The sequence below is a fragment of the Lithobates pipiens genome, unplaced genomic scaffold, assembly GCF_037356315.1.
Source record: "Lithobates pipiens isolate NorthernLeopardFrog02 unplaced genomic scaffold, aLitPip1_a1.2 Scaffold_8, whole genome shotgun sequence".
Taxonomy (NCBI): Eukaryota; Metazoa; Chordata; class Amphibia; order Anura; family Ranidae; genus Lithobates; species Lithobates pipiens.
The window spans coordinates 361,822,501-361,835,376 of NW_027507903.1; the positions used below are offsets into that span (position 1 = coordinate 361,822,501).

Here is a 12,876-nt window from a genome sequence, read left to right on the forward strand (position 1 = left end):
AAATGAAACGTGCAATGTTGATCTGAGCGTTCGGTGGAATAACAAGACACAGAAGCTTTCTTGATACCTCATTTCATTTTGTACTCTGACAGGTCTGCATTTTGAAGACGAAAAACTCATAATGAATATGTTTTGTATAGAATGATTCAGCCCAATGGTATACCATTGTGATTTTGCTTCAAAGACCGACTGAAATATGCATGCAGCTTCTTATATAAAGTATGACAGGCTTTGAATGTTGTGCATTTGTCCATTATTTTTTTTTTTTTCAAATGTCTTGTGTTTTTAATGAGTCTCTGACATTTGTGAGTACTGTTGAATGAAGTATTTAACTGAATAGATAGTAATGCGTGCAGACAAACTTAAAAAAAATAAACAAATTCTGTTAGGGATTTGTTTGAGCAGGTGCATCCTATGTTATTTATTCAGAGGACCTCCCATGTAATGTATGACAAAATTAAAATGAATTGTCAGTGTGCTTAATAATTTCCTCTAATGCTAATGCTGCTTAATTATTTTTTCTGCATATATATATATATATATATATATATATATATATAGGAAAAATATTAATAAAAATAACTAATAAAAAAAAAAAAAAAATATATATATATATATATATATATATATATATATATATATATATATATATATACAGTACACATACATACTGCATGCATTTTAGCCATTAGAAGTTAGTCATTTTAAACTCACAATTCTGAGACAAGCAAATTGCACTGAGCGTTCAGTGTATATTGACAGATTATTGATATATGGTGTCTGCCCGAATACAAATGTGGACAAAATTGCTCACAAAGTCATCTAAAAACACTATAAGATATAATGCTGCACATTAACCTGTCAGTCATCTAATAACAACAACACTAATGCACATGCATTGTCCCAGCTTCCCAGGCTAAAAAAATGGGAGTAAAGAAAGGAAGTATGAAAGAAGGAAAAAAAAAAGGAAATGTACGTTCAAGCAAAGGAATAGCACTGAAAAATGTGTTCAGCTATGATGCTGTAAATTCATTTTGCGTCCCTGTATTAATGTTTTCTTACATTGTTCATCTCCCCACCTATCCTCTGCCTGTGACTTTTTCCTTACTGTACCTATCTGTGGCGTTGCATTGTGTCTTTTGATTCACATATGTTGTCACATTCCATTGACTCGTCCCTCTCCTCTCCTCTTGTACTCACGCCTAGTGGTGCTTTAGCCAGAGCTCGCAGCCTCTCAGGCGAGTTTTAATCATGTGTGAAGCTCAGTTGAATCCAGAGCCTCTCCGCTGCCTTTTCACTCTTGCACAAGATTGAGCTGGTGTCACATCGCTCCCCTTCTCCCTCCTGTAGTGGGGACTTAAAAAAAAAAAGGAGGAAGAAGCAGGAATAAAAACAGAAACAGACACTTTGCTGCAAGTGTTTTTCGAGCAAGCATAAGGACTTACTGTAGCTGTGCAGATCCTTACGGATACAGGATAGAGGGGCGGCTAGCAATGCTTCAGCCGACTAATAAGGGAAGGAAGCCTACATCAGAGGCAGGTAAGATTGCATTGTGTCTCCGCTGCTGTATCGTACAAAGGCATCCCCTTGTTTTATTTTTTTTCCCCTGTACATTTCTATAGACTGATTGTGATTCCATCCCTGACAAACAAGCATGCCTGCAGCAGGGATGGAAGCCACAATATTTATTTAGGATACAATAGGATAATTCTTCAGAATCTGTCTCCCATATATCTTGCAGCCTATTTCATGCTTATCTGATTCCTGCCTAGTTGCACAAGCTCCATACGGCATTTGTATTTAGAGATAATACTGAAACTGCATATTATGTAGACTTGGCAAACAGTTGCCTAGGAAGCATCACATTATATATACACAGTACATTTCTGAGCCACCAGCCTGCATCAGATGGAAAATAGATTTATAATTTATTTAAAGCTGCATCAATCGTAAATTGTATTTATATTTCACCCTGTTTATGTGATGCATGTATTGATTTATTCTGGAAGCTATGTAGATGTTTCAAGTATGTTTTTTTTATTTTTTTTGTCAAAAATATTGCAAGTGAAAATGAATGCTAGCGTGTTGATTGCATTAATTGCATTATATTACTGTTTTTAGTGATGGCGTAAATACAATGATGATGGGGTAATATGCTCATTTTGGCTGGCAAATTAAGTTGCTGGACAACTGCAGTTTAGGCAAATTGAAGTATTTTCTGTAGTACGCATTTTGAATAGGAAGAGCTGAATTTGTTGAAATAAACTTAAGGAAAGAGAAAGGTGCTGGTTGGAATTTGGCTGGCTATATGATTTTTTTGTATACAATGTGATTTTTTTTCTTTAAATGAGGAAACGGTGCCAACCATGAAATTTCCATACCAAAAAGTAGCAAAATGCAGGCTTTATTCAGTATGCATTGAATATTAGTGGCAGCTGGATATACATAGTGCACTTGGCATATGTAAGAATGCGATGATAAATTAGTTGACCTAGCATAGCTCTGCTCACAAAAAGTATCTTGATTATCCAGCTTTCAAGGCACCCATTGATTTTTTTTCTCCCTGAATATCCAGTATTGTCCTCTAATCCTATCAGGCTTTCACTGCATACAGGAACAAGAGATATAATTATAATCCCATGATACGGCAAGTTTCTATAGTTCAAGGAAGTAACTTAGAATAGCATGTTCCCTTTTAAAGGACGGTACTTTCAAGTTTGAAATAAATGTGTTAGATTGCCTTTGGCATTAACGTTGTTGACATTCTTGCTGTAGTGGAGCAGGCATCACATCAGGGTATTTTATAGGAGTTTGTTTTTACATTAACCCAATGAGATGTTGATGGGCCTGCAACATCAGTAGGCAGCAGGGCACTTCAGTACTGAATGAGTTCATAGAAAACCTTGTTCCCATTTGATTATTAGATTTTGTAGTAGCTCTCATGCCAAATGGCATCCCATATGCTCTGAAACAAAACTGTGCTTCGATGGTCTGCTTTCCATGAAATTTAGAGGTATTTTATTTTTAGACAGCGCAGGTAGAAGCTCAGGAGAATGAATGGGTATCTTTAAAGAGTTCTAGTAAGATCCCTGTTAATGCTAAAGGATTTTTGTGCATTTAAGGCTGTAAATGTGAATAGATTATTGGCCTATGTGATGAGCATCAAAAAGCATTTTTTTTTCTTTTTACGGAGTTGCTCACCGTATTTTGAATTCTCACTGAACGCTATTTCTGTATGTTGTGCTAGTATTTGTGTTTTTACGTCTGTATGTGCTTTTTATTAGTGCTTATTTTTTTTAATCTTATTACATTATGCAAGCATTGTGCATATATGTGAGTTTATGTATAGATGTTATGTATATGTAATACACTCATACATTCACACATAGTGGAGGGGGGTGTGCTCACACCTGTTTCATCCTTGAAGCATTGTATCGTTGTAACAGCAATACTACTCGTTTCATTCTACGGTGATACATATGGAGAGCATGCTGCTATGTATATGTCTAAAGGAACACCTGCAGCTGGGAATATTTTAATAGCGCACTTGTTTTATGTGAGGTTACTGTTAAAGCAATTATACAGAATACAATCAGGAGTTTAGAGGAATGAAGGCAAATTATAGCAAGGTGCAGTACCAGTAACACCTGCCTGTGTTTCTGTATGAAAGCTTTCTCGTTACTTTACCAGTAGATGTTGCTAGAGAGTAAAGAAAGGCTTAACTATGTAGGAACATAAAGCATTTGGATTAGAAAGGCAAAGTAAAACCTAGCACTACCTGCTGTTACCACTTACCTGAGTGGGTGATTAATCTCAAGAATGTAATAAACCTTCCCTTTGTGTTTTATTTGAAGATTTTGAGGGTTCTGCTGTGCTGTCTAGATTTGAATGGGCTGCTTCTTGTTTTTTTTTTTTTGTTTTTTTGTTTTTTTGTTTGGTCCCCTATATATTTGTTAACATTATGACATATAAGAATATAAGGTGAAGTAACTGCTTAATCCTGCCAAGCACTTTAACATTTTGATAAGTGTAATCAGCCATTTAAGTGGCTAATTGAAATGCAGAACACACATTATCTACAAATTGTAAGCAAAGTAAAATGTGTGTTAGGAGCCTGAAATGGCTATTGAGGGGCTTCAGGCAGATGCTCACATTAATAGGCTGATTGGCATCAGAGACATATTAAAATGCACAAAGACCTACAAAAGGATGTTACAGATTACCCAGTGCAAATAACTACATGTAGCTTTGACTGGTAGCATCAGGAAAAGCAGGTACATAGACAACTTTGTGAAGTTCAATGGGAAGGATAAAAATAGAATAAACTTAATGTGAATTTTGCTGGTAACCTGAAAATCAGAAGTACTTCTTGATATGAAACAGTTATGATAGGAGTCTTTGTGGTAAAATGAGAAATTCGTCCCAGTGGAATATAATCGCACTGCATAGATGGATATTTTACTGATGCAATTTCAAGTAAGCACTGACCTCTATCTGCACAAGTATTTATTTGTAGACATATAACAGCAACTGACAGCTCTGCAGTCCACAGTGTATGTATTCTCTATGTGTATGCCTTTTTTGTATATCAATGTGTGGTATTGTACAGAAAAGACAATGCACCTTGGATATATGATTTTTTAACACATATATATATATATATATATATATATATATATATATATATATATTTATATATATATATATATTTCTTTTTTATTATTTTTTTATTAGCATATCACCACTTGCACAGAAAACCTTATCAGCGTGCAAGAATGCTTTGGAAATTGTAATAATTTTTTATTAACTATAAAAAAATGTACCGGGGATTTTAGTACAATTATCAAAATGGCTCTTATTAATAAAATATTGAGTTGTGTTACTTAGTGTAGCTCATTGTTATGTAAAATGTTAATAAATCATTGTGTTCAATTTTTCTGTGATAAAATCCCCAAAATCTTTTTTTTCTGAACTATTCCTCATGTGGTAATATTTTATTGAGCTGCAACTGATAGTATTTCATACATAGGCAGTTTCACTGCATGGGTAAAAAATAGAGATCATAATATATACATTGGTTTTCTATTATTCAAAAAAATAAGTTTTCTTTACTTTTTTCCTCAGCTGATCGATTTTGAATGCAAAAATGATGTGTAGTTTTAAAACAGATAATTTTTGGAGTATATGTTTGTCTTGTAATTTATCATCTTTGTAAGATGTATATATAATTCAGTAATATATCATAAGTCATAGAAATGCTCTATATTTCTATGTGCCAGTTTTTCGGCTTGACCGAGTTAATTTGGGAAGGGTGTTTCAGATGTAATTTTCCAACTTGCCTGTGTTCACCTTAAATGACCAGTAACATTCAGAAGAAATGTATATCAATTTTTGATCCCCCCCAATAAGATTTGGTATTTGGCATGATTGCAAGCCAGATTGAACATTCAATCAATATTAAGCATTGTCTCCATGAGCTACACAAGCTGCAGAATTTGAGGCTTTCACATCTACCGAAAAAAAAACATTGAATCTTAATATAAAATGCCTTAAAAAAAAAATCAAGCCAAGGAAAACATAAAAAGATACATATTTGGAGTTTTAGACTTGTTCTGCAGTGTGTAGATGTGATCAACAGCAATTGAAAGGGTCTGCAGCCTCTTCATCTCACTTTTTTTCCTGGCATTTAAGGACAACATAGACCTCTGTATTTTAGAGTTTAAAGTAGAACTTCAGGCAAAATCCAGTAATAAATAAGTCGTATGGTTAGTTGCTTACCTTTTTCCTAACGGTGCTTTTGCAATGTTTGGAGGAATGGCTAATGTTCATATTTCGGCTTGTGACATAGGAACCACCTTGCATGCTTGAGGACTAGGCTGCTGCTAGCGTACTCCTTGATATGAAGTGTTTGTGAACTGAGTCAGGCCAAAATCAAATTAAATGTAGTGATCAAGTAGAAAGTGGAGCTTTTGGGAGGTTTTGGCACATAACTTGACCGTGTGAAAGTTTACCGATTTCTAAAATATATATAGTAAATATAGTAAATATATAAATATAATTACTGATATTTTTGTGTTGGAAAAGTATTTTTTAAAGAAATACTGCTCTATTGGTACTAAATTACAAGTTAATGTTATGAATATAACAGCTTACAGATTTACCAACCAGCAAATATTGGTTATTTTACTAATTAAAAGACATTTTAAAGATTGCATTGGAGGGGAATGATATAGTTTACAGTCTTTATTGTTTCAGTCTTTCGGTAAGCAGATTTGACATAAAGGCTTCTATCAGTGCAAGTGGAAAATATATAATCAATCTAACATTTATTGTTACACGTTGTTGCTTTGTGCTGCCAGTTGGGGGTAGAAAAAACTACCAGCAAGAGTTGTGTTACATCCCTTATTTAATGCTGGTTTCAGCACAGCACCTATGAAATGTATCATTTGGATCAGTCTATTTTCTGCACATTTATTAAGGTTCATCGTCAATCTTTCTTTTTATACATGCCCTATATGTACTCCACTTTTGTTGTGTAGGAAATTATTGATCTAGAGAAAGATGTGTAAAATAAGTTTTGGACTTAAGACTTTTGTTTGACATTATCCCTATATTCCCAAGTACAATCTTATTTTGTTCTAAAAAATTATCAAGAGTTTGGGAATATTATATATATATATATATATATATATATATATATATATATATATATATATATATATAACATTCTCTGCCACGCGTAAAAATCTAGTAATAAAAATGCATTCGGACCCAATCTAGGCACAATAAATTGATAAAGCAAGTGAATTACTTTTTTGCTGCATATACAGTAGTAGACGTCATACACAATCTGCTTAATAGTGAAGCTATTAAAACATCACAAACAAGGAATCGGTCGACAAGGCCTTGGTTAGACACATTGATGAGCACATTCATACACGCTGACTATTGGTTTGACAGAAAGTATGTGAAAGCCTTTGTAAATAAAGCGGATAACCTTCTTAATGGAAATGTACTTTCCCCTCTACTTCACCGTTACATTTTTTAAGTGGAAATTATCATGCCATTATATTTTTTCCTTATTTTGTCTGGGAGAAATGTGCCACTGCTGTAATTTGGCCTTCAAACAGAGAACATAACATACTCTAGTATAAATAAGAGCCAATAATGGCTTAAAAAACATTCTAAGTAAAGTGCTTTGTCAGTGACATTCATTTCAAATGCACTTCTCTTGTTTACTTAATATAGATTTAATTCACCTGATAAAATGTAACTTCATCACAGTGTTCACAAACACATCATCCTCCTATCTCTTATTATACATGAATTGCATTTTTAGCTAATTTAGGTCTTCTTGGATGTCATGTTACTCTTTTTAAACTGCTTTATTCATTTTGAGGTTTTTCTCTTATTGCCGTGGCCCAATTTATGGTAAAATAACACATATATATGTTATAATTCTGACTTCCCAGTGTGGATGTTATTTATTTATTTTTAAGAAAAAGTACATTCACAGCAAGTATTGCAAAGCATTTAAGTATGATGCAGGCTGCCAATTCCGCACATAGAAGGGTTGCATCTGAACAACTGCATATGGACATTGCATCGTATGACGCCAACTGGGGTTCTCCCTCTAAAGAAAAACAAAAAAAAGCAAATAACAAAAACACACACACACACACACACACACATATATATATATATATATATATATATATATATATATATATATATATATATATATATATATATATATATATATATAAATAAATATATATATATATATATATATATATATATATACACACACACATTTTAATAGAGTATAACATCAACCAGGTTTAGGCAGCATATACAAAACCATATTCATAACAAGATAGTGAAGGTACATGACATTTGCTCATGCATCAGTATTACAAGACAGAGGGTAAACAATTTATCATACCCTTCAGGAACTGTTATCCAACAACTGTTATCAAACCCCCATTTAATTAAAATGCATATGTTAAATAGAAAAATAGAGTTAAGGCAATATTTTCATAATCCAAAGGGCAGTATTACTGCAAACATGGTTTGGGTTTGCCCACATAACAAGACTGGGTCTGGCAAACAGAACTCTGTATGTGTTTTTGCAGAATGCTGAAAAATCCATTTAGATTTTCAGATTTGCTGAACAAATAAAGTTAAATCAGCATCAATGTATTCACCTGTGACAAGAACTACAAGACATATGGACTAGATGCTGTCATGTGTACAAGTGTGTAGCTCTGTAAATATATTGGTGATTGTCCAGTGATCTTTACTGTGATTCTAAACCATGGTCCTTTTAGTCTCTGCAGTCATTGGTGTCTATTAACAATATGTCACCTGCCGATGACTGTAGTGTATAAGAGGTGTATAAAAATAAACCCTTTAAAACACACCTTCTATGGGCATTTTTAGAGAATGGAGAATATATGTATGCTGTACATTAAATAGTTGATTAAATAATAGATGATATTAAATTCATAAAATCATGCTGATTTAGTGGCAGGACTATTCTTATATAAAATTTACAAAAGAAACCGTATTGCACAAAATATATTCAGTATGATATCACATCTTGGGAAATATTACATTTTAGAGGACAATTGGCTGTATAATTTAATCATCGTATAATTACTATATATATATATATATATATATATATATATATATATATATATATATATGTGTGTGTTAATGTATGAATGTATGATGCTTGCAAATCTCTACATTAGACCTAAATAATGCTTGCTCCTCATATTGTTGGTGTATGGGCAGGTCTATAAGTTCAATTTTGGCTAACTACTATCACTGACACCAGTGACTGTATTATTGTCACTGGTGTCAGTGGTAGTTGGTAATTTCCAACTCAGTGTCAATTGGTGTCAGATTTCCCATTGCGCTATCGCAGCCCCATTATAAGTCACTAACCACTGCCATTACTAATGTAAAAAAATATAACAATTACATTATATATATACCATAGGTTGTACATGTTAAAACTTTCATGCAAACTAATCAATATACACTTATTGTTTTTTTTTTTTTTTACCAAAGACATGTAGAAGAATACATTTTTGCCAACATGTATGAAGATAGTTGATATTTTTTTCACCTATGTTTTATAGCAGAAAGTAAAAAATATATATTTTTTATAACTTTTTTTATTTATATATTTAAAAAGCAAAAAAAAAACAGTGGCCACCAAAAGAAAGCTCAATTTGTGTGAAAAAAAAAGTATATACATTTTGCATGGTACAGTGTTGCTACTTTAAGTAGTTAAAGTAGTGCAGTGGGAAATAGCAAAAAATGGCCTGGTCATGAAGATGGTAAAACCTCCTGGAACTGAGATGGTTAAAGATCTAGTCAATTGCAGGGTAATTGATTGGATGCTTGGAGTAAACATGTTATTTCATATTCCTCACTTTATCTTTAGGAAAACATGTGCACTATATACAGGTTTTAAAAAAAACATAGACATTGGGGGTTATTTACAAAAGGCAACTCCACTTTGCACTGCAAGTGCACTTGAACGTGCGCTGAAAGTGCAGTCACTGTAGATCTGAGGGGGACATACAAGGAAAATAAAAAATTGCATTTTAGCTTGTACATGATTGGACGATAAAATAAGCAGAGCTTCCACTCATTTCAGATCTACCCCTTAGATCAGGGGTAGGGAACCTCGGCTCTCCAATTGTTTTGAAACTACAAGTCCCCTGAGACATTGCAAGACCCTGAAAATCACAGGCATGACTCCAGGAGGCAGAGGCATGATGGGATTTGTAGTTTCAAAACATGACTCCAAGAGGCAGTGGCATGATGGGATTTGTAGTTTCAAAACAGCTGGAGAACCGAGGTTCCCTACCACTGCCTTAGATTTAAAGCGACTGCAATTCCAAGTGCATTTTAAGTGCACTTTCAAGTGCACTTGCAGTGCAAAGTGGATTTGCTTTTCGTAAATAACCCCCATTTTCAATTATTGATAGTGGTGTTAACATATGCACATGTATTTCTAAGGTTAACTGAAAAATTGTGTTCCTGTAATAACAAACATCCTATGAAGAATAAAGAGAAATATAAAAGTGGATCCGCAACAGACTGAGTGTAGCTTCCATTTAGGAGATATGAAGGTTGATTTACTAAAAGCAAATAGACTGTTAATTTTCCAAGGGCACTTTGCCCCAAAGCTTAGTGAATGAGGTAAAGCTTTGCTGACCATCATCCAATTATGTGCAAGCAAAGTGAAACTTCACCTCTGAAGCAAATGTCCTTACAAATTGAATAGCATAGTTACTTTTAGTAAATCACCCCCATAGAGTAGACAAAGCAACAAGGTCCGAACGGGTTGGCTCTGTTTAAAACGAGTTTCTTCTCCATAAAGGATATGCTATTATGTTGAGTAATTTAGTAATAATCTCGAAATAATCTAGCTATTTTAGGAACACTAGTGCTTCTATAATACTACATGCATTCTTTAAACTGTCAAAAGGTGGCTGTTCACAGGCATCATATTGCAGAAAAATCTACAGACGCTTTTGTGCTTTTATAAAAATGGATTCTTGCACCTGATTGCTTGATTTCTTTATTTCACAAATGACAACCTCAGTTTACCATTTTTTTTCAGCGGAGGATTAACATTTCAATTACTTACCAGCTGAGCAAGTGTATAAATTACACAGCTGCATGCAAGTAGCAATATGATATCTTTGACCTGATGTCTGTTCACTCCTGTTGTGCAGAGTATAGAAGGTAGTGTTGAGCCGTTAAAAGCCATATCACCAAATTGCCAGGACTCATGTTTGGTCTATGAATTGTTTGAAGCATTGACAGCTCTGTTTTGGTCTGCTTATTCTGTGCTACTAGGGCTCAACATAGATGACAGAATTATTAGGTTACTCTACCCCGGAGAGCATGCAATCTAATTCCTAAGCTTACTAGTGTGAACAAGCTTAAAGTAGATGTAAGATACACCATGTAAGATAAAAATTGCCATTATATTGTTTATCTTTCAGAAAATAGCATCTTCTTCCTTTTTTCATAATTGTTTGCATTCCAATACCTCTGATCTCTTCCGGCCTCATTGCAGCCAGTTCCAGTGTACATGCTGTTGCTCTAACTGCAGCTGCATGGAATTACTTAGTGTAATCTTCTGGATGAATAGTGAAATATGCCTGTGCAATCGGTATAGCATGGCTGCTGATAGTCTCCACCACCAAAAGCACATGTCACAGAGTGACAGCGCAGGGTTGGCAGACACTTTTTTCATCCTGATAACAGGAAGTGCCTGAAAAAGGAATTAATTGCCTTAAAGCCGTAGATATAAAACATTATACATTACTTTTAAATGTACAACAATGCTAAAGGGCCAAACCATTCACAATATTTTTTTTTGTATTTACTGGACAGTTAAAGCCTACATTTGTTTCAAGGGATGGTACTTACTTTGAATAAGAAGTGCCCATTGTTCTGGTGACTGCTCTCTTAGTTGACATCTTCCATCCTCTGCCCCTTGAGAGGTAATCTTCCTATCATGGGCACTTGTCAAAAGTGCCAAATATGCCCCCCCCCCCCCATTCCCCCATTCATCTATTTAGCAATAATCTTCCAGTTGTGTGGAGATTAATACAGCCATTGGGTCTGTCATAGACACTAATAAAGAGCCACATGCCACGTCCCAATAATATACTTTTTTCTAAAAAAAACATTTCTTCATCAGTTTAGGCCAATATATATTCTTCTACATATTTTTTGGCAATAAGAAATAAGCGTATATTGACTGGTTTGTGCAAAAGTTATAGCGTCTACAAAATAGGGGAGAGATTTATGGCATTTTTATTATTATTTAAATTTTTTACTAATAATGGTGGTGATCAGTGATTTTTAGCGGGACTGTACATTGCAGACACAGATCGGACACTTTTTTGGGACCAGTGACATTTATACAGCAATCAGTGCTACAAAAATGCACTGATTACTGTATAAATGACACTGACATGGAAGTGGTTAACACTAGTGGTGATTAAGGGGATACATGTGTTTCCTGGGAGGTGTGTCTAACTGTAGGGGGAGGGGAATGACTGGTAGTACAGAGAGATTGTGGTTTCTAATCATTAGGAACAGACAATCACTCTGTACTTCCCTGTCAGAACAGGGATCTGTTTGTTAACATTTCCAGATCCCTGTTCTGGCTCTCTGTGGAACGATCGCGGGTGGCCAGTAGACATCATGGCTTCCGGCCACACGCATCAGCTCCCCCGCCATGCAGCACCTGCTATAGCTTTAAAATGGTCTGACGTACAGCTACGGCAATTTGCAGGAACGAGCCAAGCTGCCGCAGTATAATGACGGTAGCTGGTCGGCAAGTGGTTAATATTTATTGTAATCAAACTTTGGCTTTAAATGATCAGAATCATTCTAGTACAATCTCTTCTGCTGTGTTACCAGACATATTACTAGACCTGCATGTTTGTATTACACACAATATGGTTCCAGTATTCCTTTTTTGGATTTTGTGCTTTTATGTTATAGAAAATATAAACAAGGGAATTGAAACATCTGCAAGCTAGGTGTTTCAGCTACTCCTGTTGTGAATGCATCATCATTTAAAAAGAGTAGGAGGGGGGGCGATGAGTGCCCACATGTGTGTACACACACATATATGTACACATTGTGTGGGAAGAGTAATGAAAATACTATATAGAAAGCATATAGACATACATTGTTTACTAATGAGTTTTTTGCGTTCACACAGCAGAAACCACTTACTCAGTTAGGTTGATTTTTTTGTTTTGTCCCTTTCATAAATAGTTTTGTATAAGGTGTCAGTTGCATGATACATAAGTATAATATTTG

The 12,876-nt window shown here is 34.5% G+C and overlaps 1 protein-coding gene across 3 annotated transcripts in view; it reads left to right on the forward strand.

Moving 5' to 3' along the window:
- Nucleotides 1-1,174: 1,174 nt before the first annotated feature.
- The window catches only part of TENM2 (teneurin transmembrane protein 2), a 1,738,186-nt gene continuing 1,726,484 nt past the window's right edge, over nt 1,175-12,876 (forward strand). For all 3 annotated transcript variants that reach the window (XM_077473475.1, XM_077473476.1, XM_077473477.1), the window contains exon 1: nt 1,175-1,539. In XM_077473475.1, coding sequence (XP_077329601.1) covers nt 1,494-1,539 — 46 coding nt within the window. In that variant the 5' untranslated portion in view covers nt 1,175-1,493. The remainder of the gene's footprint in view (nt 1,540-12,876) is intronic.